Genomic DNA, 25,983 nt, shown 5'->3' with positions numbered 1-25,983 from the left:
TTGAGTCCTCCGCCAGACCGGAGTCACGTGACCTCCTATAAGCGGGACCTACCTGCTTCACCAGGAGTCCGTGGCTCCAGATGCGCTCCAGCAGGTCACAGAGGCTGGCGATCAGCGTGTTCTCCTCCACGCCCGTTATACTGACCTCGCCGTGCCCCAGCTCCACCGCCTCCCGACCCATCTTCTCCACCAGCATCCGCTTAGTCTGGAAGACAAGACGTGAAGAGGTCCGAACCTTGAATAACCAGACTCTGGCATCCTGGCCTCCAGATTCTGGACTACCGGATGGGAATGATAACAATCCAATAGTTAAACAGAGAAACACAATGTCGTGGTTCTATGGGAGGGATATCGGGCCGCACCTTGTTACGACACTCCTTCAGTAAACCCTCCACAAACTTCCAGTTGGTCTGAGCGATGACCGAGGGCGAGAGGTTGGAGAGCTTTGGTTGCCGGATGCTGCTGCCCATGTTTCTCGCCTCCTGGATGTATTTCTGCAAATATATAAAAATATGGTGAAGAAAACTTCACCAGAAACGCATCAGCACACCACAAGGGGCGCTATATTCTAGAGCCACTTATCATTCAGAAGAGTGCAATACAATACATGGATTGGATCATTCTCATTGCCCATTTTCCTGCCTCTTTCAACTCCTTCCCATCATTACCCGTACCCCTGGGTGGGCATTGGTGGGTAGCCAGCCCCTCTGCAGCCATGGGCGGGCATTGGTGGGTAGCCGGCCCCTCTGCAGCCATGGGCGGGCACCGGTGGGTAGCCGGCCCCTCTGTAGCCATGGGCGGGCACCGGTGGGTAGCCGGCCCCCCTGCAGCCATGGCCGGGCACCGGTGGGTAGCCGGCCCCCCTGCAGCCATGGCCGGGCACCGGTGGGTAGCCGGCCCCCCTGCAGCCATGGCCGGGCACCGGTGGGTAGCCGGCCCCCCTGCAGCCATGGCCGGGCACCGGTGGGTAGCCGGCCCCCCTGCAGCCATGGCCGGGCACCGGTGGGTAGCCGGCCCTTCTGCAGCCATGGCCGGGCACCGGTGGGTAGCCGGCCCCCCTGCAGCCATGGGCGGGCACCGGTGGGTAGCCGGCCCCTCTGCAGCCATGGGCGGGCACCGGTGGGTAGCCGGCCCCTCTGCAGCCATGGGCGGGCACCGGTGTGTAGCCGGCCCCTCTGCAGCCATGGGCGGGCACCGGTGTGTAGCCGGCCCCTCTGCAGTCATGGGCGGGCACCGGTGTGCAGCCGGCCCCCCTGCACCCGTGGGCGGGCACCGGTGTGCAGCCAGCCCCTCTGCAGTCATGGGCGGGCACCGGTGTGCAGCCGGCCCCCCTGCACCCGTGGGCGGGCACCGGTGTGCAGCCAGCCCCCCTGCACCCGTGGGCGGGCACCGGTGTGCAGCCAGCCCCCCTGCACCCGTGGGCGGGCACCGGTGTGCAGCCAGCCCCCCTGCACCCGTGGGCGGGCACCAGTGTGCAGCCAGCCCCTCTGCACCCGTGGGCGGGCACCGGTGTGCAGCCAGCCCCTCTGCACCCGTGGGCGGGCACCGGTGTGCAGCCAGCCCCTCTGCACCCGTGGGCGGGCACCGGTGTGCAGCCAGCCCCTCTGCAGCCATGGGCGGGCACCGGTGTGTAGCCGGCCCCTCTGCAGCCATGGGCGGGCACCGGTGTGTAGCCGGCCCCTCTGCAGCCATGGGCGGGCACCGGTGTGTAGCCGGCCCCTCTGCAGCCATGGGCGGGCACCGGTGTGTAGCCGGCCCCTCTGCAGCCATGGGCGGGCACCGGTGTGTAGCCGGCCCCTCTGCAGCCATGGGCGGGCACCGGTGTGTAGCCGGCCCCTCTGCAGCCATGGGCGGGCACCGGTGTGTAGCCAGCCCCTCTGCACCCGTGGGCGGGCACCGGTGTGTAGCCGGCCCCTCTGCACCCATGGGTGGGCATTGGTGTGTAGCCAGCCCCTCTGCACCCATGGGTGGGCATTGGTGTGTAGCCAGCCCCTCTGCAGCCATGGGCGGGCACCGGTGTGTAGCCGGCCCCTCTGCAGCCATGGGCGGGCACCGGTGTGTGGAGTGAGCCCACACTGACTGATAGAGTAATAGATTGTGCTCGAGCTGGTTGGGGCCTCACCTCCCTCTGGTCGTTGTCCAGCCTGAGGTGCTCGGTGTGCTGCTTCTGTCTGTCTCTCCTCCTCCATTGTGCTGGAGCGGTTCGCTTTGTCCATCTGTTATAAAAGAGGGAAAACTATTAACGATAACAAACATGGAAAAGCTGGAGCCGCAGCAGGATGTCCCCTACCCATCCTCAGCTGCTGCAGAACCTCTTTGTGTAGAGCAGATAAGAATGAAAAGCTGTGAGATACAAAGTGGCCGATACATGATGGAAGAGACATAGGAAGGGTCCATCACACAGCAAGCACCAGCCAGGAGAACATTCACCCTCATCATCTCACACTGCGCTTTATCTTCCTTACTTGTTGGTTGCTGGTCCTGTAGACAATACGTCAGACTGGAGCTTTGGGAAGAACCCCGGCTCGTACTTCCCTTGTCCAATCTTCATATCCAGGAGATGCGGGTGGATGGCCGTGTGATCGATCTTCGAGAGCCGCAGCTCTATGGCCTTCACTGCGAGACAAGAGCAGAATTATCCAACCCGTACCGATCACCATCTGCCCTCACATCCCTCACCCCCTCCTCCGGGCACCACACACCAGTCCTGGCCCACTACCTGCTTCCTCGAAGGCCGAGCACTTCTGATACATGGACGTGCGCAGGGTCGGGGTCCGGACGTTTAACAGTCGGATCTTGTCCACTCTCACATCAAACACTCGCAGGATCGGGTCTTTGTCGTCGTCATCGTGGCACATGATCTTATTATCAATGAATGAGGCAAACATCTGCGTCTCTAAGAAACGCGAGAGGAAAGGCAGGTACGGTTCTGGCTGGTCCGAGAGGAAGGAGGCCTGCACGGAGAGAGGGTCACATGGTCAGGGGCCGCGGAGGGGAAACGGGACTTCGCTTATAGGTTTTTTTAATTATTCAATCACTTTTTAAGTTCCGTGCTTGCTGTCAGTGAAAGGGAATTTACATATTTACACCGCAAGATCTCCAAGAGCTGAGGATTTGTTACAATGAAAAATCAGGCTCCGGCATCCCTCACCTTGTCGTAGTTCTGCATCTGTTCGCGGTTGGTGAACCAGGATTCCTTGTCTTGGCTCGGCTGGATGACAAACACTTCGTAGTCAGCAAACATCTGGGTAAAGCGGTTAGCGAACACCTCCCGGACGTGGATGTTCAGCTGGTGGATCCGGAGTTCTTCCTCATCACACTGGAACTTTGTGTCCTTCTTAATGGTGGTCTCTTCTTTAACTTCCACCTGTAGAGGAAATAAGAAACAGATGTGGATCTCCACCTGGATATCCATCACCATCCAGAGCTTCCCCCGGTCATCGGCCGCCACCAGAGCTTCCCCCGGTCATCGGCCGCCACCAGAGCTTCCCCCGGTCATCGGCCGCCACCAGAGCTTCCCCCGGTCATATCAGCCGCCACCAGAGCTTCCCCCGGTCATCGGCCGCCACCAGAGCTTCCCCCGGTCATTGGCCGCCACCAGAGCTTCCCCCGGTCATCGGCCGCCACCAGAGCTTCCCCCGGTCATCGGCCGCCACCAGAGCTTCCCCCGGTCATCGGCCGCCACCAGAGCTTCCCCCGGTCATATCAGCCGCCACCAGAGCTTCCCCCGGTCATCGGCCGCCACCAGAGCTTCCCCCGGTCATCGGCCGCCACCAGAGCTTCCCCCGGTCATCGGCCGCCACCAGAGCTTCCCCCGGTCATCGGCCGCCACCAGAGCTTCCCCCGGTCATCGGCCGCCACCAGAGCTTCCCCCGGTCATCGGCCGCCACCAGAGCTTCCCCCGGTCATCGGCCGCCACCAGAGCTTCCCCCGGTCATCGGCCGCCACCAGAGCTTCCCCCGGTCATCGGCCGCCACCAGAGCTTCCCCCGGTCATCGGCCGCCACCAGAGCTTCCCCCGGTCATCGGCCGCCACCAGAGCTTCCCCCGGTCATCGGCCGCCACCAGAGCTTCCCCCGGTCATCGGCCGCCACCAGAGCTGCCCCCGGTCATCGGCCGCCACCAGAGCTGCCCCCGGTCATATCAGCCGCCACCAGAGCTGTCCCCGGTCATCGGCCGCCACCAGAGCTGCCCCCGGTCATCAGCCGCCACCAGAGCTGCCCCCGGTCATCAGCCACCACCAGAGCTTCCTCCGGTCATCAGCCACCACCAGAGCTTCCCCCGGTCATCAGCCACCACCAGAGCTTCCTCCGGTCATCAGCCACCACCAGAGCTGCCCCCGGTAATCGGCCGCCACCAGAGCTGCCCCCGGTCATCAGCCGCCACCAGAGCTTCCCCCGGTCATCAGCCACCACCAGAGCTTCCCCCGGTCATCAGCCGCCACCAGAGCTTCCCCCGGTCATCGGCCGCCACCAGAGCTGCCCCCGGTCATCGGCCGCCACCAGAGCTGCCCCCGGTCATCGGCCGCCACCAGAGCTTCCCCGAAGACCATCTTACCTTTTCCAGACTAACACCAGTCCTCTTTACTAGAGCTTGTATTCGTGCCAATGTTTCATTCTCCTTTAGGAGTTCGAAAGAGTTGAGGGGTGACCCACCAAGGTTCCCGTTCTTCTTGTCAGACACCAGGTCCACCGTCTTGAGGTTCTTCAGCTTGGAGACACTTTCACTGCAGTGCAGATTCCCCTCCGGAGGAATACCAAAGGACATGAGGACCTCCGACACCTCCTGAATGAACTCCAGCTTGTTGGGGAACTGGGGGAGATCTTCCGGCAACTCAATAAAGTGGTTGTCAATGTCCACAAAGCAAAGGTTAGCCTAAAGGAGAGGACAGAAAGACAGATAGATAACAGACATCACTGAGAATACAGCCTATCCCTCACTAGAGAGCAGCGGTGTCATCACTGAGAATACAGCCTATCCATCACTAGAGAGCAGCGGTGCCATCACTGAGAATACAGCCTATCCATCACTAGAGAGCAGCGGTGTCATCACTGAGAATACAGCCTATCCATCACTAGAGAGCAGCGGTGCCATCACTGAGAATACAGCCTATCCATCACTAGAGAGCAGCGGTGTAATCACTGAGAATACAGCCTATCCATCACTAGAGAGCAGCGGTGTCATCACTGAGAATACAGCCTATCCATCACTAGAGAGCAGCGGTGTCATCACTGAGAATACAGCCTATCCATCACTAGAGAGCAGCGGTGTCATCACTGAGAATACAGCCTATCCATCACTAGAGAGCAGCGGTGCCATCACTGAGAATACAGCCTATCCATCACTAGAGAGCAGCGGTGCCATCACTGAGAATACAGCCTATCCATCACTAGAGAGCAGCGGTGTCATCACTGAGAATACAGCCTATCCATCACTAGAGAGCAGCGGTGCCATCACTGAGAATACAGCCTATCCATCACTAGAGAGCAGCGGTGCCATCACTGAGAATACAGCCTATCCATCACTAGAGAGCAACGGTGCCATCACTGAGAATACAGCCTATCCATCACTAGAGAGCAGCGGTGCCATCACTGAGAATACAGCCTATCCATCACTAGAGAGCGGCGGTGCCATCACTGAGAATACAGCCTATCACTAGAGAGCAGCGGTGCCATCACTGAGAATACAGCCTATCCATCACTAGAGAGCAGCGGTGCCATCACTGAGAATACAGCCTATCCATCACTAGAGAGCAGCGGTGCCATCACTGAGAATACAGCCTATCCATCACTAGAGAGCAACGGTGCCATCACTGAGAATACAGCCTATCCATCACTAGAGAGCAGCGGTGCCATCACTGAGAATACAGCCTATCCATCACTAGAGAGCAGCGGAGCCATCACTGAGAATACAGCCTATCCATCACTAGAGAGCAGCGGAGCCATCACTGAGAATACAGCCTATCCATCACTAGAGAGCAGCGGCGCCATCACTGAGAATACAGCCTATCCATCACTAGAGAGCAGCGGCGCCATCACTGAGAATACAGCCTATCCATCACTAGAGAGCAGCGGCGCCATCACTGAGAATACAGCCTATCCATCACTAGAGAGCAGCGGCGCCATCACTGAGAATACAGCCTATGCATCACTAGAGAGCAGCGGCGCCATCACTGAGAATACAGCCTATCCATCACTAGAGAGCAGCGGCGCCATCACTGAGAATACAGCCTATCCATCACTAGAGAGCAGCGGCGCCATCACTGAGAATACAGCCTATCCATCACTAGAGAGCAGCGGTGCCATCACTGAGAATACAGCCTATCCATCACTAGAGAGCAGCGGTGCCATCACTGAGAATACAGCCTATCCCTCACTAGAGAGCAGCGGTGCCATCACTGAGAATACAGCCTATCCATCACTAGAGAGCAGCGGTGCCATCACTGAGAGTACAGCCTATCCATCACTAGAGAGCAGCGGTGTCATCACTGAGAATACAGCCTATCCATCACTAGAGAGCAGCGGTGCCATCACTGAGAATACAGCCAATCCATCACTAGAGAGCAGCGGTGCCATCACTGAGAATACAGCCTATCCATCACTAGAGAGCAGCGGCGCCATCACTGAGGATACAGCCTATCCATCACTAGAGAGCAGCGGAGCCATCACTGAGAATACAGCCTATCCATCACTAGAGAGCAGCGGCGCCATCACTGAGAATACAGCCTATCCATCACTAGAGAGCAGCGGCGCCATCACTGAGAATACAGCATACCCATCACTAGAGAGCAGCGGTGCCATCACTGAGAATACAGCCTATCCATCACTAGAGAGCAGCGGCGCCATCACTGAGAATACAGCCTATCCATCACTAGAGAGCAGCGGCGTCATCACTGAGAATACAGCCTATCCATCACTAGAGAGCAGCGGAGCCATCACTGAGAATACAGCCTATCCATCACTAGAGAGCAGCGGCGCCATCACTGAGAATACAGCCTATCCATCACTAGAGAGCAGCGGCGCCATCACTGAGAATACAGCCTATCCATCACTAGAGAGCAGCGGCGCCATCACTGAGAATACAGCCTATCCATCACTAGAGAGCAGCGGCGCCATCACTGAGAATACATCCTATCCATCACTAGAGAGCAGCGGCGCCATCACTGAGAATACAGCCTATCCATCACTAGAGAGCAGCGGCGCCATCACTGAGAATACAGCATATCCATCACTAGAGAGCAGCGGTGCCATCACTGAGAATACAGCCTATCCATCACTAGAGAGCAGCGGTGCCATCACTGAGAATACAGCCTATCCATCACTAGAGAGCAGCGGCGTCATCACTGAGAATACAGCCTATCCATCACTAGAGAGCAGCGGAGCCATCACTGAGAATACAGCCTATCCATCACTAGAGAGCAGCGGTGCCATCACTGAGAATACAGCCTATCCATCACTAGAGAGCAGCGGCGCCATCACTGAGGATACAGCCTATCCATCACTAGAGAGCAGCGGCGCCATCACTGAGGATACAGCCTATCCATCACTAGAGAGCAGCGGAGCCATCACTGAGAATACAGCCTATCCATCACTAGAGAGCAGCGGCGCCATCACTGAGAATACAGCCTATCCATCACTAGAGAGCAGCGGCGCCATCACTGAGAATACAGCCTATCCATCACTAGAGAGCAGCGGCGCCATCACTGAGAATACAGCCTATCCATCACTAGAGAGCAGCGGCGCCATCACTGAGAATACATCCTATCCATCACTAGAGAGCAGCGGTGCCATCACTGAGAATACAGCCTTTCCATCACTAGAGAGCAGCGGTGCCATCACTGAGAATACAGCCTATCCATCACTAGAGAGCAGCGGTGCCATCACTGAGAATACAACCTATCCATCACTAGAGAGCAGCGGTGCCATCACTGAGAATACAGCCTATCCCTCACTAGAGAGCAGCGGTGCCATCACTGAGAATACAGCCTATCCATCACTAGAGAGCAGCGGTGCCATCACTGAGAATACAGCCTATCCCTCACTAGAGAGCAGCGGTGCCATCACTGAGAATACAGCCTATCCATCACTAGAGAGCAGCGGTGCCATCACTGAGAATACAGCCTATCCATCACTAGAGAGCAGCGGTGCCATCACTGAGAATACAGCCTATCCATCACTAGAGAGCAGCGGTGCCATCACTGAGAATACAGCCTATCCATCACTAGAGAGCAGGGGTGCCATCACTGAGAATACAGCCTATCCACCACTAGAGAGCAGCGGTGTCAGCACTGAGAATACAGCCTATCCCTCACTAGAGAGCAGCGGCACCATCACTGAGAATACAGCCTATCCATCACTAGAGAGCATCGGCGCCATCACTGAGAATACAGCCTATCCATCACTAGAGAGCAGCGGTGCCATCACTGAGAGTACAGCCTATACATCACTAGAGAGCAGCGGTGCCATCACTGAGAATACAGCCTATCCATCACTAGAGAGCAGCGGTGCCATCACTGAGAATACAGCCTATCACTAGAGAGCAGCGGTGCCATCACTGAGAATACAGCCTATCCATCACTAGAGAGCAGCGGTGCCATCACTGAGAATACAGCCTATCCATCACTAGAGAGCAGCGGTGCCATCACTGAGAATACAGCCTATCCATCACTAGAGAGCAGCGGTGCCATCACTGAGAATACAGCCTATCCATCACTAGAGAGCAGCGGTGCCATCACTGAGAATACAGCCTATCCATCACTAGAGAGCAGCGGCGCCATCGCTGAAAGTTTGTCTGAAATCTGTTTTGGCTGGTAGTTTGCACAGGACTCTCTCGCTGGTCGTGTTCTGCTCCCGATTACTCACAGGCGTCAGACCCTGAAGCTGCGGCAGACAAGGAACCATTGAAAGCCCAGAACAATCAGGGGATTATAGTGTCAGGTCCGCTGCTGCTGCTGGTTCTGGGACAGACACGGCCTCCGGCTATAACCAGGAAAATTCAACTTGGATTTTACAGATGATGGAAAAATCCAAGATTGAAGAGTCTCTCCAAATCACAACGTCAGGCTGGGGGTGCACTGATGGAGAACAGAGGAAAACTGGGGCCCAAAACTTCCAAAGGCCAAAGAGCTGCAGAAAAGTACAACTCAGAGGAGCAAGAACCCACCACAGCGGTGCTGGAGAGAGGGACACGAAGCCCCCAAGGACCCACCACAGCGGTGCTGGAGAGAGGGACACGAAGCCCCCAAGAACCCACCACAGCGGTGCTGGAGAGAGGGACACGAAGCCCCCAAGGACCCACCACAGCGGTGCTGGAGAGAGGGACACGAAGCCCCCAAGGACCCACCACAGCGGTGCTGGAGAGAGGGACACGAAGCCCCCAAGAACCCACCACAGCGGTGCTGGAGAGAGGGACACGAAGCCCCCAAGGACCCACCACAGCGGTGCTGGAGAGAGGGACACGAAGCCCCCAAGAACCCACCACAGCGGTGCTGGAGAGAGGGACACGAAGCCCCCAAGGACCCACCACAGCGGTGCTGGAGAGAGGGACACGAAGCCCCCAAGAACCCACCACAGCGGTGCTGGAGAGAGGGACACGAAGCCCCCAACGACCCACCACAGCGGTGCTGGAGAGAGGGACACGAAGCCCCCAAGAACCCACCACAGCGGTGCTGGAGAGAGGGACACGAAGCCCCCAAGAACCCACCACTGGGGTGCTGGAGAGAGGGACACGAAGCCCCCAAGAACCCACCACTGGGGTGCTGGAGAGAGGGACACGAAGCCCCCAAGAACCCACCACAGCGGTGCTGGAGAGGGACACGAAGCCCCCAAGAACCCACCACAGCGGTGCTGGAGAGAGGGACACGAAGCCCCCAAGAACCCACCACAGCGGTGCTGGAGAGGGACACGAAGCCCCCAAGAACCCACCACAGCGGTGCTGGAGAGGGACACGAAGCCCCCAAGAACCCACCACAGCGGTGCTGGAGAGAGGGACACGAAGCCCCCAACGACCCACCACAGCGGTGCTGGAGAGAGGGACACGAAGCCCCCAACGACCCACCACAGCGGTGCTGGAGAGAGGGACACGAAGCCCCCAAGAACCCACCACAGCGGTGCTGGAGAGAGGGACACGAAGCCCCCAAGAACCCACCACTGGGGTGCTGGAGAGAGGGACACGAAGCCCCCAAGAACCCACCACAGCGGTGCTGGAGAGGGACACGAAGCCCCCAAGAACCCACCACAGCGGTGCTGGAGAGAGGGACACGAAGCCCCCAAGAACCCACCACAGCGGTGCTGGAGAGAGGGACACGAAGCCCCCAAGAACCCACCACAGCGGTGCTGGAGAGAGGGACACGAAGCCCCCAAGAACCCACCACAGCGGTGCTGGAGAGAGGGACACGAAGCCCCCAAGAACCCACCACAGCGGTGCTGGAGAGAGGGACACGAAGCCCCCAAGGACCCACCACAGCGGTGCTGGAGAGAGGGACACAAAGCCCCCAAGAACCCACCACAGCGGTGCTGGAGAGAGGGACACAAAGCCCCCAACGACCCACCACAGCGGTGCTGGAGAGAGGGACACGAAGCCCCCAACGACCCACCACAGCGGTGCTGGAGAGAGGGACACGAAGCCCCCAACGACCCACCACAGCGGTGCTGGAGAGAGGGACACGAAGCCCCCAAGAACCCACCACAGCGGTGCTGGAGAGAGGGACACGAAGCCCCCAAGGACCCACCACAGCGGTGCTGGAGAGAGGGACACGAAGCCCCCAAGAACCCATCACAGCGGTGCTGGAGAGAGGGACACGAAGCCCCCAAGAACCCACCACAGCGGTGCTGGAGAGAGGGACACGAAGCCCCCAAGGACCCACCACAGCGGTGCTGGAGAGAGGGACACAAAGCCCCCAAGAACCCACCACAGCGGTGCTGGAGAGAGGGACACAAAGCCCCCAACGACCCACCACAGCGGTGCTGGAGAGAGGGACACGAAGCCCCCAACGACCCACCACAGCGGTGCTGGAGAGAGGGACACGAAGCCCCCAACGACCCACCACAGCGGTGCTGGAGAGAGGGACACGAAGCCCCCAACGACCCACCACAGCGGTGCTGGAGAGAGGGACACGAAGCCCCCAAGAACCCACCACAGCGGTGCTGGAGAGAGGGACACGAAGCCCCCAAGAACCCACCACTGGGGTGCTGGAGAGAGGGACACGAAGCCCCCAAGAACCCACCACTGGGGTGCTGGAGAGAGGGACACGAAGCCCCCAAGAACCCACCACAGCGGTGCTGGAGAGGGACACGAAGCCCCCAAGAACCCACCACAGCGGTGCTGGAGAGAGGGACACGAAGCCCCCAAGAACCCACCACAGCGGTGCTGGAGAGGGACACGAAGCCCCCAAGAACCCACCACAGCGGTGCTGGAGAGGGACACGAAGCCCCCAAGAACCCACCACAGCGGTGCTGGAGAGAGGGACACGAAGCCCCCAACGACCCACCACAGCGGTGCTGGAGAGAGGGACACGAAGCCCCCAACGACCCACCACAGCGGTGCTGGAGAGAGGGACACGAAGCCCCCAAGAACCCACCACAGCGGTGCTGGAGAGAGGGACACGAAGCCCCCAAGAACCCACCACTGGGGTGCTGGAGAGAGGGACACGAAGCCCCCAAGAACCCACCACAGCGGTGCTGGAGAGGGACACGAAGCCCCCAAGAACCCACCACAGCGGTGCTGGAGAGAGGGACACGAAGCCCCCAAGAACCCACCACAGCGGTGCTGGAGAGAGGGACACGAAGCCCCCAAGAACCCACCACAGCGGTGCTGGAGAGAGGGACACGAAGCCCCCAAGAACCCACCACAGCGGTGCTGGAGAGAGGGACACGAAGCCCCCAAGAACCCACCACAGCGGTGCTGGAGAGAGGGACACGAAGCCCCCAAGGACCCACCACAGCGGTGCTGGAGAGAGGGACACAAAGCCCCCAAGAACCCACCACAGCGGTGCTGGAGAGAGGGACACAAAGCCCCCAACGACCCACCACAGCGGTGCTGGAGAGAGGGACACGAAGCCCCCAACGACCCACCACAGCGGTGCTGGAGAGAGGGACACGAAGCCCCCAACGACCCACCACAGCGGTGCTGGAGAGAGGGACACGAAGCCCCCAAGAACCCACCACAGCGGTGCTGGAGAGAGGGACACGAAGCCCCCAAGGACCCACCACAGCGGTGCTGGAGAGAGGGACACGAAGCCCCCAAGAACCCATCACAGCGGTGCTGGAGAGAGGGACACGAAGCCCCCAAGAACCCACCACAGCGGTGCTGGAGAGAGGGACACGAAGCCCCCAAGGACCCACCACAGCGGTGCTGGAGAGAGGGACACAAAGCCCCCAAGAACCCACCACAGCGGTGCTGGAGAGAGGGACACAAAGCCCCCAACGACCCACCACAGCGGTGCTGGAGAGAGGGACACGAAGCCCCCAACGACCCACCACAGCGGTGCTGGAGAGAGGGACACGAAGCCCCCAACGACCCACCACAGCGGTGCTGGAGAGAGGGACACGAAGCCCCCAAGAACCCACCACAGCGGTGCTGGAGAGAGGGACACGAAGCCCCCAACGACCCACCACAGCGGTGCTGGAGAGAGGGACACGAAGCCCCCAACGACCCACCACAGCGGTGCTGGAGAGAGGGACACGAAGCCCCCAAGAACCCACCACTGGGGTGCTGGAGAGAGGGACACGAAGCCCCCAAGAACCCACCACTGGGGTGCTGGAGAGAGGGACACGAAGCCCCCAAGAACCCACCACAGCGGTGCTGGAGAGAGGGACACGAAGCCCCCAAGAACCCACCACAGCGGTGCTGGAGAGAGGGACACGAAGCCCCCAAGAACCCACCACAGCGGTGCTGGAGAGAGGGACACGAAGCCCCCAAGGACACACACAATCACCTGGAACCGCAACTCCACAAGTTTTACAAGGTTTGTAAATGCCCCAACAGCAGATATCGTCTCCCGTCCTGTATTACCCGAGCTCCAGTGATGGACGTCACCCGTCACCCCTTCACGGGTCCTACCTCCTGCGGCAACTCCAGCTTTGACCTGTCGTCCAGTCCATTGGAGTGTAAACCCATCAGATATGGCACCGGGGCGTCCAGGAAGTGCAGGAGCGAAGCCGGGAGGATGGGGACGTAGACGTGCTGCCACTGGAAGGGGAACATCAGCGCCGTAATGGTCTCCGCCACCGTCATCAATCTCTGGTAATCTGAAAACCAAGAGAACCGGAGACTACATCAATAATCACATAATCATAACTATAATACTGCCCCCTATGTACAGGGATATAACTACTATAATACTGCCCCCTATGTACAGGAATATAACTACTATAATACTGCCCCCTATGTACAAGAATATAACTACTATAATACTGCCCCCTATGTACAGGAATATAACTACTATAATACTGCCCCCTATGTACAGGAATATAACTACTATAATACTGCCCCCTATGTACAAGAATATAACTGCTATAATACTGCCCCCTATGTACAGGGATATAACTACTATAATACTGTCCCCTATGTACAAGAATATAACTACTATAATACTGCCCCCTATGTACAGGAATATAACTACTATAATACTGCCCCCTATGTACAGGAATATAACTACTATAATACTGCCCCCTATGTACAGGAATATAACTACTATAATACTGCCCCCTATGTACAGGAATATAACTACTATAATACTGCCCCCTATGTACAGGAATATAACTACTATAATACTGCCCCCTATGTACAGGAATATCACTACTATAATACTGCCCCCTATGTACAGGGATATAACTACTATAATACTGCCCCCTATGTACAAGAATATAAATACTATAATACTGCCCCCTATGTACAGGAATATAACTACTATAATACTGCCCCCTATGTACAGGAATATAACTACTATAATACTGCCCCCTATGTACAGGAATATAACTACTATAATACTGCCCCCTATGTACAGGAATATAACTACTATAATACTGCCCCCTATGTACAGGAATATAACTACTATAATACTGCCCCCTATGTACAGGAATATAACTACTATAATACTGCCCCCTATGTACAAGAATATAACTACTATAATACTGCCCCCTATGTACAGGAATATAACTACTATAATACTGCCCCCTATGTACAAGAATATAACTACTATAATACTGCCCCCTATGTACAGGAATATAACTACTATAATACTGCCCCTATGTACAGGAATATAACTACTATAATACTGCCCCTATGTACAGGAATATAACTACTATAATACTGCCCCCTATGTACAAGAATATAACTACTATAATACTGCCCCCTATGTACAGGGATATACTACTATAATACTGCCCCCTATGTACAGGAATATAACTACTATAATACTGCCCCCTATGTACAGGAATATAACTACTATAATACTGCCCCCTATGTACAAGAATATAACTACTATAATACTGCCCCCTATGTACAAGAATATAACTACTATAATACTGCCCCCTATGTACAGGAATATAACTACTATAATACTGCCCCCTATGTACAGGAATATAACTACTATAATACTGCCCCCTATGTACAGGAATATAACTACTATAATACTGCCCCCTATGTACAAGAATATAACTACTATAATACTGCCCCCTATGTACAGGAATATAACTACTATAATACTGTCCCCTATGTACAGGAATATAACTACTATAATACTGCTCCCTATGTACAGGGATATAACTACTATAATACTGCCCCCTATGTACAGGGATGTAACTACTATAATACTGCCCCTTATGTACAGGAATATAACTACTATAATACTGCCCCCTATGTACAGGAATATAACTACTATAATACTGCCCCCTATGTACAGGAATATAACTACTATAATACTGTCCCCTATGTACAGGGATATAACTACTATAATACTGCCCCTTATGTACAGGAATATAACTACTATAATACTGCCCCCTATGTACAGGAATATAACTACTATAATACTGCCCCCTATGTACAGGGATATAACTACTATAATACTGCCCCCTATGTACAGGAATATAACTACTATAATACTGTCCCCTATGTACAGGGATATAACTACTATAATACTGCCCCCTATGTACAGGGATAGAACTACTATAATACTGCCCCTATGTACAGGAATATAACTACTATAATACTGCCCCCTATGTACAAGAATATAACTACTATAATACTACCCCCTATGTACAAGACTATAACTACTATAATACTGCCCCCTATGTACAAGAATATAACTACTATAATACTGCCCCCTATGTACAGGAATATAACTACTATAATACTGCCCCCTATGTACAAGAATATAACTACTATAATACTGCCCCCTATGTACAGGAATATAACTACTATAATACTGCCCCCTATGTACAGGAATATAACTACTATAATACTCCCCCTATGTACAGGAATATAAATACTATAATACTGCCCCCTATGTACAGGAATATAACTACTATAATACTGCCCACTATGTACAGGAATATAACTACTATAATACTGCCCCCTATGTACAGGAATATAACTACTATAATACTGCCCCCTATGTACAGGAATATAACTACTATAATACTGCCCCCTATGTACAGGAATATAACTACTATAATACTGCCACCTATGTACAAGAATATAACTACTATAATACTGCCACCTATGTACAAGAATATAACTACTATAATACTGCCCCCTATGTACAGGAATATAACTACTATAATACTGCCCCTATGTACAGGAATATAACTACTATAATACTGCCACCTATGTACAAGAATATAACTACTATAATACTGCCCCTATGTACAGGAATATAACTACTATAATACTGCCCCCTATGTACAGGAATATAACTACTATAATACTGCCCCCTATGTACAGGAATATAACTACTATAATACTGCCCCCTATGTACAGGAATATAACTACTATAATACTGACCCCTATGTACAGGAATATAACTACTATAATACTGACCCCTATGTACAGGAATATAATACTATAATACTGCCCCCTATGTACAAGAATATAACTACTATAATACTGTCCCCTATGTACAAGAATATAACTACTATAATACTGCCCCCTATGTACAGGAATATAACTACTATAATACTGCCCCCTATGTACAGGAATATAACTACTATAATACTGCCCCCTATGTACAGGAATATAACTACTATAATACTGCCCCCTATGTACAGGAATATAACTACTATAATACTGCCCCCTATGTACAGGAATATAACTACTATAATACTGCCCCCTATGTACAGGAATATAACTACTATAATACTGCCCCCTATGTACAAGGATATAACTACTATAATACTGCCCCCTATGTACAGGAATATAACTACTATAATACTGCCCCCTATGTACAGAAATATAACTACTATAATACTGCCCCCTATGTACAGGAATATAACTACTATAATACTGCCCCTATGTACAGGAATATAACTACTATAATACTGCCTCCTATGTACAGGAATATAACTACTATAATACTGCCCCCTATGTACAAGAATATAACTACTATAATACTGCCCCCTATGTACAGGAATATAACTACTATAATACTGCCCCCTATGTACAGGATATAACTACTATAATACTGCCCTCTATGTACAGGGATATAACTACTATAATACTGCCCCCTATGTACAGGAATATAACTACTATAATACTGCCCCCTATGTACAGGAATATAACTACTATAATACTGCCCCCTATGTACAAGAATATAACTACTATAATACTGCCCCCTATGTACAGGAATATAACTACTATAATACTGCCCCCTATGTACAAGAATATAACTACTATAATACTGCCCCCTATGTACAAGAATATAACTACTATAATACTGCCACCTATGTACAGGAATATAACTACTATAATACTGCCCCCTATGTACAAGAATATAACTACTATAATACTGCCCCCTATGTACAGGAATATAACTACTATAATACTGCCTCCTATGTACAAGAATATAACTACTATAATACTGCCCCCTATGTACAAGCATATAACTACTATAATACTGCCCCCCTATGTACAGGAATATAACTACTATAATACTGCCTCTATGTACAGGGATATAACTACTATAATACTGCCCCCTATGTACAGGAATATAACTACTATAATACTGCCCCCTATGTACAGGAATATAACTACTATAATACTGCCCCCTATGTACAGGAATATAACTACTATAATACTGCCTCCTATGTACAAGAATATAACTACTATAATACTGCCCCCTATGTACAAGCATATAACTACTATAATACTGCCCCCCTATGTACAGGAATATAACTACTATAATACTGCCTCTATGTACAGGGATATAACTACTATAATACTGCCCCCTATGTACAGGAATATAACTACTATAATACTGCCCCCTATGTACAGGAATATAACTACTATAATACTGCCCCCTATGTACAGGAATATAACTACTATAATACTGCCCCCTATGTACAGGAATATAACTACTATAATACTGCCCCCTATGTACAGGATATAACTACTATAATACCGCCCCGCTATGCTCCTGTGTGTACATACGCTGTGAGTAGAGGAGGATCTGGAACTCCAGGAGGGCGCAGGTGAATAGTTGCACCACGTTCTCCACCCCCAGCAGCTGGAACACCTCTTGTACGGGGAAGTCAAACAGCGGTAGCTCGCTGGTGCTCGGCCTCTGGCATATGATGGGTGCGTAGACTCCGGAGAACTTCAGGGACCTGCCTGCGGGGGGCAGCGGGACCTCGTAGAGGATGTTGTAGATGTAGCTCTCCAGCGGCAGTGGCGGGGGCTGTGCGGAGGTGACGGCCTGGTGCAGCTGCTGCAGAACCTTCTTGCAGGCCGTCATGAAGGACATGGGGGCGATGAGGCAGATGCACTTGGAGACGTAGAGGGTGTCGCGGGTGATGTCGTACGAGTTGAACCTCTGCAGTTTGGTGACAGCCGGGTCCTCGGTGGCGCCGTTGGTGGCGGACATGTGGATGATGTCGTACTCGGCGTTGTGCATGTGGTACAGCGTCTGCATGGCGCTGCAGATCTGCTTACTGGTCACCTCCTCGAAGAAGGTCAGCGCAAAACCGAACGTCCTGGAGCCGTCCTCACGTGTGATGATGAACGAGTGGAAGTGCGCCTCCCGGCCGTCCGCCTGGGTCTTGAACGACAAGCCCTTGGGCATACACAGCTGTCAAGACACCACAAGTCACTAGTCACATCCAGAGCTGCATCCACAGCCGCCAACTACTGGCTCACTGCTCTGGATGTGACTAGAGTATGAGAGCGCACGCTGCTCTGGATGTGACTAGAGTATGAGACAGAACGCTAGAAGACATGTGCATGCTGCTCTGGATGTGACTAGAATGTCAAACAAGATGTATATTTGTAAAAGCTTTGGCTGTGACTGGAGTAGAACACACAGTTGCGCTTTGCCCCATGCACTTACCATCCCCACCGCGTCCTGGTCAAACGCGTTCCACTCCACATTTTCGGGATACCGGGCCAGAACCTTGGATTTAAAAGTGCGTCTGAGGGGGGTCTGCTCAAAATTCTCTCCTGGAAGAGAACAAGCAAGAAGAGACGGAAGGTTAGAGACCCCGAAACAGAGCGCCAACCGCCGGCAGAGGAGGGACACAGAGCGGCGCCCGGCGGCAGAGGAGGGACACAGAGCGGCGCCCGGCGGCAGAGGAGGGACACAGAGCGGCGCCCGGCGGCAGAGGAGGGACACAGAGCGCCAACCGCCGGCAGAGGAAGGGTACGGAGCGGCGCCCGGCGGCAGAGGAGGGACACGGAGCGGCGCCCGGCGGCAGAGGAGGGACACGGAGCGGCGCCCGGCGGCAGAGGAGGGACACGGAGCGGCGCCCGGCGGCAGAGGAGGGACACGGAGCGGCGCCCGGCGGCAGAGGAGGGACACGGAGCGGCGCCCGGCGGCAGAGGAGGGACACGGAGCGGCGCCCGGCGGCAGAGGAGGGACACGGAGCGGCGCCCGGCGGCAGAGGAGGGACACGGAGCGGCGCCCGGCGGCAGAGGAGGGACACGGAGCGGCGCCCGGCGGCAGAGGAGGGACACGGAGCGGCGCCCGGCGGCAGAGGAGGGACACGGAGCGGCGCCCGCCGGCAGAGGAGGAACACGGAGCGGCGCCCGCCGGCGGTTGTAGGAGAATCATACAGTGATGCAGTAGCCTCAGTCCAGGGCTGAGGACTAGATTTTCAGCAGTGCAGTAAAGAAGAAGCTGCTGTAATAAGTCAATGCTGTAAATCCAAATCCAAGTTAGGACAAACACATAAGTAGTGACTACAAGAGAAAGGCCAACGCTCAGACACAGAGAGAGGAGACTACAAGCAGCTCAGCGTCAGTGAGAGAGCAGAAAGCTCAGCGTCAGTGAGAGAGCAGAAAGCTCAGCGTCAGTGAGAGAGCAGAAAGCTCAGCGTCAGTGAGAGAGCAGAAAGCTCAGCGTCAGTGAGAGAGCAGAAAGCTCAGCGTCAGTGAGAGAGCAGAAAGCTCAGCGTCAGTGAGAGAGCAGAAAGCTCAGCGTCAGTGAGAGAGCAGAAAGCTCAGCGTCAGTGAGAGAGCAGAAAGCTCAGCGTCAGTGAGAGAGCAGAAAGCTCAGCGTCAGTGAGAGAGCAGAAAGCTCAGCGTCAGTGAGAGAGCAGAAAGCTCAGCGTCAGTGAGAGAGCAGAAAGCTCAGCGTCAGTGAGAGAGCAGAAAGCTCAGCGTCAGTGAGAGAGCAGAAAGCTCAGCGTCAGTGAGAGAGCAGAAAGCTCAGCGTCAGTGAGAGAGCAGAAAGCTCAGCGTCAGTGAGAGAGCAGAAAGCTCAGCGTCAGTGAGAGAGCAGAAAGCTCAGCGTCAGTGAGAGAGCAGAAAGCTCAGCGTCAGTGAGAGAGCAGAAAGCTCAGCGTCAGTGAGAGAGCAGAAAGCTCAGCGTCAGTGAGAGAGCAGAAAGCTCAGCGTCAGTGAGAGAGCAGAAAGCTCAGCGTCAGTGAGAGAGCAGAAAGCTCAGCGTCAGTGAGAGAGCAGAAAGCTCAGCGTCAGTGAGAGAGCAGAAAGCTCAGCGTCAGTGAGAGAGCAGAAAGCTCAGCGTCAGTGAGAGAGCAGAAAGCTCAGCGTCAGTGAGAGAGCAGAAAGCTCAGCGTCAGTGAGAGAGCAGAAAGCTCAGCGTCAGTGAGAGAGCAGAAAGCTCAGCGTCAGTGAGAGAGCAGAAAGCTCAGCGTCAGTGAGAGAGCAGAAAGCTCAGCGTCAGTGAGAGAGCAGAAAGCTCAGCGTCAGTGAGAGAGCAGAAAGCTCAGCGTCAGTGAGAGAGCAGAAAGCTCAGCGTCAGTGAGAGAGCAGAAAGCTCAGCGTCAGTGAGAGAGCAGAAAGCTCAGCGTCAGTGAGAGAGCAGAAAGCTCAGCGTCAGTGAGAGAGCAGAAAGCTCAGCGTCAGTGAGAGAGCAGAAAGCTCAGCGTCAGTGAGAGAGCAGAAAGCTCAGCGTCAGTGAGAGAGCAGAAAGCTCAGCGTCAGTGAGAGAGCAGAAAGCTCAGCGTCAGTGAGAGAGCAGAAAGCTCAGCGTCAGTGAGAGAGCAGAAAGCTCAGCGTCAGTGAGAGAGCAGAAAGCTCAGCGTCAGTGAGAGAGCAGAAAGCTCAGCGTCAGTGAGAGAGCAGAAAGCTCAGCGTCAGTGAGAGAGCAGAAAGCTCAGCGTCAGTGAGAGAGCAGAAAGCTCAGCGTCAGTGAGAGAGCAGAAAGCTCAGCGTCAGTGAGAGAGCAGAAAGCTCAGCGTCAGTGAGAGAGCAGAAAGCTCAGCGTCAGTGAGAGAGCAGAAAGCTCAGCGTCAGTGAGAGAGCAGAAAGCTCAGCGTCAGTGAGAGAGCAGAAAGCTCAGCGTCAGTGAGAGAGCAGAAAGCTCAGCGTCAGTGAGAGAGCAGAAAGCTCAGCGTCAGTGAGAGAGCAGAAAGCTCAGCGTCAGTGAGAGAGCAGAAAGCTCAGCGTCAGTGAGAGAGCAGAAAGCTCAGCGTCAGTGAGAGAGCAGAAAGCTCAGCGTCAGTGAGAGAGCAGAAAGCTCAGCGTCAGTGAGAGAGCAGAAAGCTCAGCGTCAGTGAGAGAGCAGAAAGCTCAGCGTCAGTGAGAGAGCAGAAAGCTCAGCGTCAGTGAGAGAGCAGAAAGCTCAGCGTCAGTGAGAGAGCAGAAAGCTCAGCGTCAGTGAGAGAGCAGAAAGCTCAGCGTCAGTGAGAGAGCAGAAAGCTCAGCGTCAGTGAGAGAGCAGAAAGCTCAGCGTCAGTGAGAGAGCAGAAAGCTCAGCGTCAGTGAGAGAGCAGAAAGCTCAGCGTCAGTGAGAGAGCAGAAAGCTCAGCGTCAGTGAGAGAGCAGAAAGCTCAGCGTCAGTGAGAGAGCAGAAAGCTCAGCGTCAGTGAGAGAGCAGAAAGCTCAGCGTCAGTGAGAGAGCAGAAAGCTCAGCGTCAGTGAGAGAGCAGAAAGCTCAGCGTCAGTGAGAGAGCAGAAAGCTCAGCGTCAGTGAGAGAGCAGAAAGCTCAGCGTCAGTGAGAGAGCAGAAAGCTCAGCGTCAGTGAGAGAGCAGAAAGCTCAGCGTCAGTGAGAGAGCAGAAAGCTCAGCGTCAGTGAGAGAGCAGAAAGCTCAGCGTCAGTGAGAGAGCAGAAAGCTCAGCGTCAGTGAGAGAGCAGAAAGCTCAGCGTCAGTGAGAGAGCAGAAAGCTCAGCGTCAGTGAGAGAGCAGAAAGCTCAGCGTCAGTGAGAGAGCAGAAAGCTCAGCGTCAGTGAGAGAGCAGAAAGCTCAGCGTCAGTGAGAGAGCAGAAAGCTCAGCGTCAGTGAGAGAGCAGAAAGCTCAGCGTCAGTGAGAGAGCAGAAAGCTCAGCGTCAGTGAGAGAGCAGAAAGCTCAGCGTCAGTGAGAGAGCAGAAAGCTCAGCGTCAGTGAGAGAGCAGAAAGCTCAGCGTCAGTGAGAGAGCAGAAAGCTCAGCGTCAGTGAGAGAGCAGAAAGCTCAGCGTCAGTGAGAGAGCAGAAAGCTCAGCGTCAGTGAGAGAGCAGAAAGCTCAGCGTCAGTGAGAGAGCAGAAAGCTCAGCGTCAGTGAGAGAGCAGAAAGCTCAGCGTCAGTGAGAGAGCAGAAAGCTCAGCGTCAGTGAGAGAGCAGAAAGCTCAGCGTCAGTGAGAGAGCAGAAAGCTCAGCGTCAGTGAGAGAGCAGAAAGCTCAGCGTCAGTGAGAGAGCAGAAAGCTCAGCGTCAGTGAGAGAGCAGAAAGCTCAGCGTCAGTGAGAGAGCAGAAAGCTCAGCGTCAGTGAGAGAGCAGAAAGCTCAGCGTCAGTGAGAGAGCAGAAAGCTCAGCGTCAGTGAGAGAGCAGAAAGCTCAGCGTCAGTGAGAGAGCAGAAAGCTCAGCGTCAGTGAGAGAGCAGAAAGCTCAGCGTCAGTGAGAGAGCAGAAAGCTCAGCGTCAGTGAGAGAGCAGAAAGCTCAGCGTCAGTGAGAGAGCAGAAAGCTCAGCGTCAGTGAGAGAGCAGAAAGCTCAGCGTCAGTGAGAGAGCAGAAAGCTCAGCGTCAGTGAGAGAGCAGAAAGCTCAGCGTCAGTGAGAGAGCAGAAAGCTCAGCGTCAGTGAGAGAGCAGAAAGCTCAGCGTCAGTGAGAGAGCAGAAAGCTCAGCGTCAGTGAGAGAGCAGAAAGCTCAGCGTCAGTGAGAGAGCAGAAAGCTCAGCGTCAGTGAGAGAGCAGAAAGCTCAGCGTCAGTGAGAGAGCAGAAAGCTCAGCGTCAGTGAGAGAGCAGAAAGCTCAGCGTCAGTGAGAGAGCAGAAAGCTCAGCGTCAGTGAGAGAGCAGAAAGCTCAGCGTCAGTGAGAGAGCAGAAAGCTCAGCGTCAGTGAGAGAGCAGAAAGCTCAGCGTCAGTGAGAGAGCAGAAAGCTCAGCGTCAGTGAGAGAGCAGAAAGCTCAGCGTCAGTGAGAGAGCAGAAAGCTCAGCGTCAGTGAGAGAGCAGAAAGCTCAGCGTCAGTGAGAGAGCAGAAAGCTCAGCGTCAGTGAGAGAGCAGAAAGCTCAGCGTCAGTGAGAGAGCAGAAAGCTCAGCGTCAGTGAGAGAGCAGAAAGCTCAGCGTCAGTGAGAGAGCAGAAAGCTCAGCGTCAGTGAGAGAGCAGAAAGCTCAGCGTCAGTGAGAGAGCAGAAAGCTCAGCGTCAGTGAGAGAGCAGAAAGCTCAGCGTCAGTGAGAGAGCAGAAAGCTCAGCGTCAGTGAGAGAGCAGAAAGCTCAGCGTCAGTGAGAGAGCAGAAAGCTCAGCGTCAGTGAGAGAGCAGAAAGCTCAGCGTCAGTGAGAGAGCAGAAAGCTCAGCGTCAGTGAGAGAGCAGAAAGCTCAGCGTCAGTGAGAGAGCAGAAAGCTCAGCGTCAGTGAGAGAGCAGAAAGCTCAGCGTCAGTGAGAGAGCAGAAAGCTCAGCGTCAGTGAGAGAGCAGAAAGCTCAGCGTCAGTGAGAGAGCAGAAAGCTCAGCGTCAGTGAGAGAGCAGAAAGCTCAGCGTCAGTGAGAGAGCAGAAAGCTCAGCGTCAGTGAGAGAGCAGAAAGCTCAGCGTCAGTGAGAGAGCAGAAAGCTCAGCGTCAGTGAGAGAGCAGAAAGCTCAGCGTCAGTGAGAGAGCAGAAAGCTCAGCGTCAGTGAGAGAGCAGAAAGCTCAGCGTCAGTGAGAGAGCAGAAAGCTCAGCGTCAGTGAGAGAGCAGAAAGCTCAGCGTCAGTGAGAGAGCAGAAAGCTCAGCGTCAGTGAGAGAGCAGAAAGCTCAGCGTCAGTGAGAGAGCAGAAAGCTCAGCGTCAGTGAGAGAGCAGAAAGCTCAGCGTCAGTGAGAGAGCAGAAAGCTCAGCGTCAGTGAGAGAGCAGAAAGCTCAGCGTCAGTGAGAGAGCAGAAAGCTCAGCGTCAGTGAGAGAGCAGAAAGCTCAGCGTCAGTGAGAGAGCAGAAAGCTCAGCGTCAGTGAGAGAGCAGAAAGCTCAGCGTCAGTGAGAGAGCAGAAAGCTCAGCGTCAGTGAGAGAGCAGAAAGCTCAGCGTCAGTGAGAGAGCAGAAAGCTCAGCGTCAGTGAGAGAGCAGAAAGCTCAGCGTCAGTGAGAGAGCAGAAAGCTCAGCGTCAGTGAGAGAGCAGAAAGCTCAGCGTCAGTGAGAGAGCAGAAAGCTCAGCGTCAGTGAGAGAGCAGAAAGCTCAGCGTCAGTGAGAGAGCAGAAAGCTCAGCGTCAGTGAGAGAGCAGAAAGCTCAGCGTCAGTGAGAGAGCAGAAAGCTCAGCGTCAGTGAGAGAGCAGAAAGCTCAGCGTCAGTGAGAGAGCAGAAAGCTCAGCGTCAGTGAGAGAGCAGAAAGCTCAGCGTCAGTGAGAGAGCAGAAAGCTCAGCGTCAGTGAGAGAGCAGAAAGCTCAGCGTCAGTGAGAGAGCAGAAAGCTCAGCGTCAGTGAGAGAGCAGAAAGCTCAGCGTCAGTGAGAGAGCAGAAAGCTCAGCGTCAGTGAGAGAGCAGAAAGCTCAGCGTCAGTGAGAGAGCAGAAAGCTCAGCGTCAGTGAGAGAGCAGAAAGCTCAGCGTCAGTGAGAGAGCAGAAAGCTCAGCGTCAGTGAGAGAGCAGAAAGCTCAGCGTCAGTGAGAGAGCAGAAAGCTCAGCGTCAGTGAGAGAGCAGAAAGCTCAGCGTCAGTGAGAGAGCAGAAAGCTCAGCGTCAGTGAGAGAGCAGAAAGCTCAGCGTCAGTGAGAGAGCAGAAAGCTCAGCGTCAGTGAGAGAGCAGAAAGCTCAGCGTCAGTGAGAGAGCAGAAAGCTCAGCGTCAGTGAGAGAGCAGAAAGCTCAGCGTCAGTGAGAGAGCAGAAAGCTCAGCGTCAGTGAGAGAGCAGAAAGCTCAGCGTCAGTGAGAGAGCAGAAAGCTCAGCGTCAGTGAGAGAGCAGAAAGCTCAGCGTCAGTGAGAGAGCAGAAAGCTCAGCGTCAGTGAGAGAGCAGAAAGCTCAGCGTCAGTGAGAGAGCAGAAAGCTCAGCGTCAGTGAGAGAGCAGAAAGCTCAGCGTCAGTGAGAGAGCAGAAAGCTCAGCGTCAGTGAGAGAGCAGAAAGCTCAGCGTCAGTGAGAGAGCAGAAAGCTCAGCGTCAGTGAGAGAGCAGAAAGCTCAGCGTCAGTGAGAGAGCAGAAAGCTCAGCGTCAGTGAGAGAGCAGAAAGCTCAGGCCAGCGTCAGTGAGAGAGCAGAAAGCTCAGCGTCAGTGAGAGAGCAGAAAGCTCAGCGTCAGTGAGAGAGCAGAAAGCTCAGCGTCAGTGAGAGAGCAGAAAGCTCAGCGTCAGTGAGAGAGCAGAAAGCTCAGCGTCAGTGAGAGAGCAGAAAGCTCAGCGTCAGTGAGAGAGCAGAAAGCTCAGCGTCAGTGAGAGAGCAGAAAGCTCAGCGTCAGTGAGAGAGCAGAAAGCTCAGCGTCAGTGAGAGAGCAGAAAGCTCAGCGTCAGTGAGAGAGCAGAAAGCTCAGCGTCAGTGAGAGAGCAGAAAGCTCAGCGTCAGTGAGAGAGCAGAAAGCTCAGCGTCAGTGAGAGAGCAGAAAGCTCAGCGTCAGTGAGAGAGCAGAAAGCTCAGCGTCAGTGAGAGAGCAGAAAGCTCAGCGTCAGTGAGAGAGCAGAAAGCTCAGCGTCAGTGAGAGAGCAGAAAGCTCAGCGTCAGTGAGAGAGCAGAAAGCTCAGCGTCAGTGAGAGAGCAGAAAGCTCAGCGTCAGTGAGAGAGCAGAAAGCTCAGCGTCAGTGAGAGAGCAGAAAGCTCAGCGTCAGTGAGAGAGCAGAAAGCTCAGCGTCAGTGAGAGAGCAGAAAGCTCAGCGTCAGTGAGAGAGCAGAAAGCTCAGCGTCAGTGAGAGAGCAGAAAGCTCAGCGTCAGTGAGAGAGCAGAAAGCTCAGCGTCAGTGAGAGAGCAGAAAGCTCAGCGTCAGTGAGA

At 54.2% G+C, this 25,983-nt stretch overlaps 1 protein-coding gene across 2 annotated transcripts in view; it reads right to left on the bottom strand.

Annotated features, from left to right (window-relative positions):
* Window positions 1–25,983, bottom strand: part of DENND5A (DENN domain containing 5A) — a 61,929-nt gene that overhangs the window by 21,780 nt on the left and 14,166 nt on the right. For both annotated transcript variants that reach the window (XM_072119136.1, XM_072119137.1), the window contains 10 exons: window positions 18,538–18,647; window positions 17,643–18,279; window positions 13,059–13,246; window positions 4,557–4,874; window positions 3,152–3,367; window positions 2,720–2,954; window positions 2,466–2,616; window positions 2,123–2,216; window positions 363–494; window positions 53–205 (listed from right to left, as the gene is read on the bottom strand). In XM_072119136.1, coding sequence (XP_071975237.1) covers window positions 53–205; window positions 363–494; window positions 2,123–2,216; window positions 2,466–2,616; window positions 2,720–2,954; window positions 3,152–3,367; window positions 4,557–4,874; window positions 13,059–13,246; window positions 17,643–18,279; window positions 18,538–18,647 — 2,234 coding nt within the window. The remainder of the gene's footprint in view (window positions 1–52; window positions 206–362; window positions 495–2,122; window positions 2,217–2,465; window positions 2,617–2,719; window positions 2,955–3,151; window positions 3,368–4,556; window positions 4,875–13,058; window positions 13,247–17,642; window positions 18,280–18,537; window positions 18,648–25,983) is intronic.

Source organism: Engystomops pustulosus, chromosome 7, assembly GCF_040894005.1.
Source record: "Engystomops pustulosus chromosome 7, aEngPut4.maternal, whole genome shotgun sequence".
In the NCBI taxonomy this organism is placed as follows: domain Eukaryota; kingdom Metazoa; phylum Chordata; class Amphibia; order Anura; family Leptodactylidae; genus Engystomops; species Engystomops pustulosus.
This window is presented reverse-complemented; position numbering and strand designations above follow the sequence as displayed.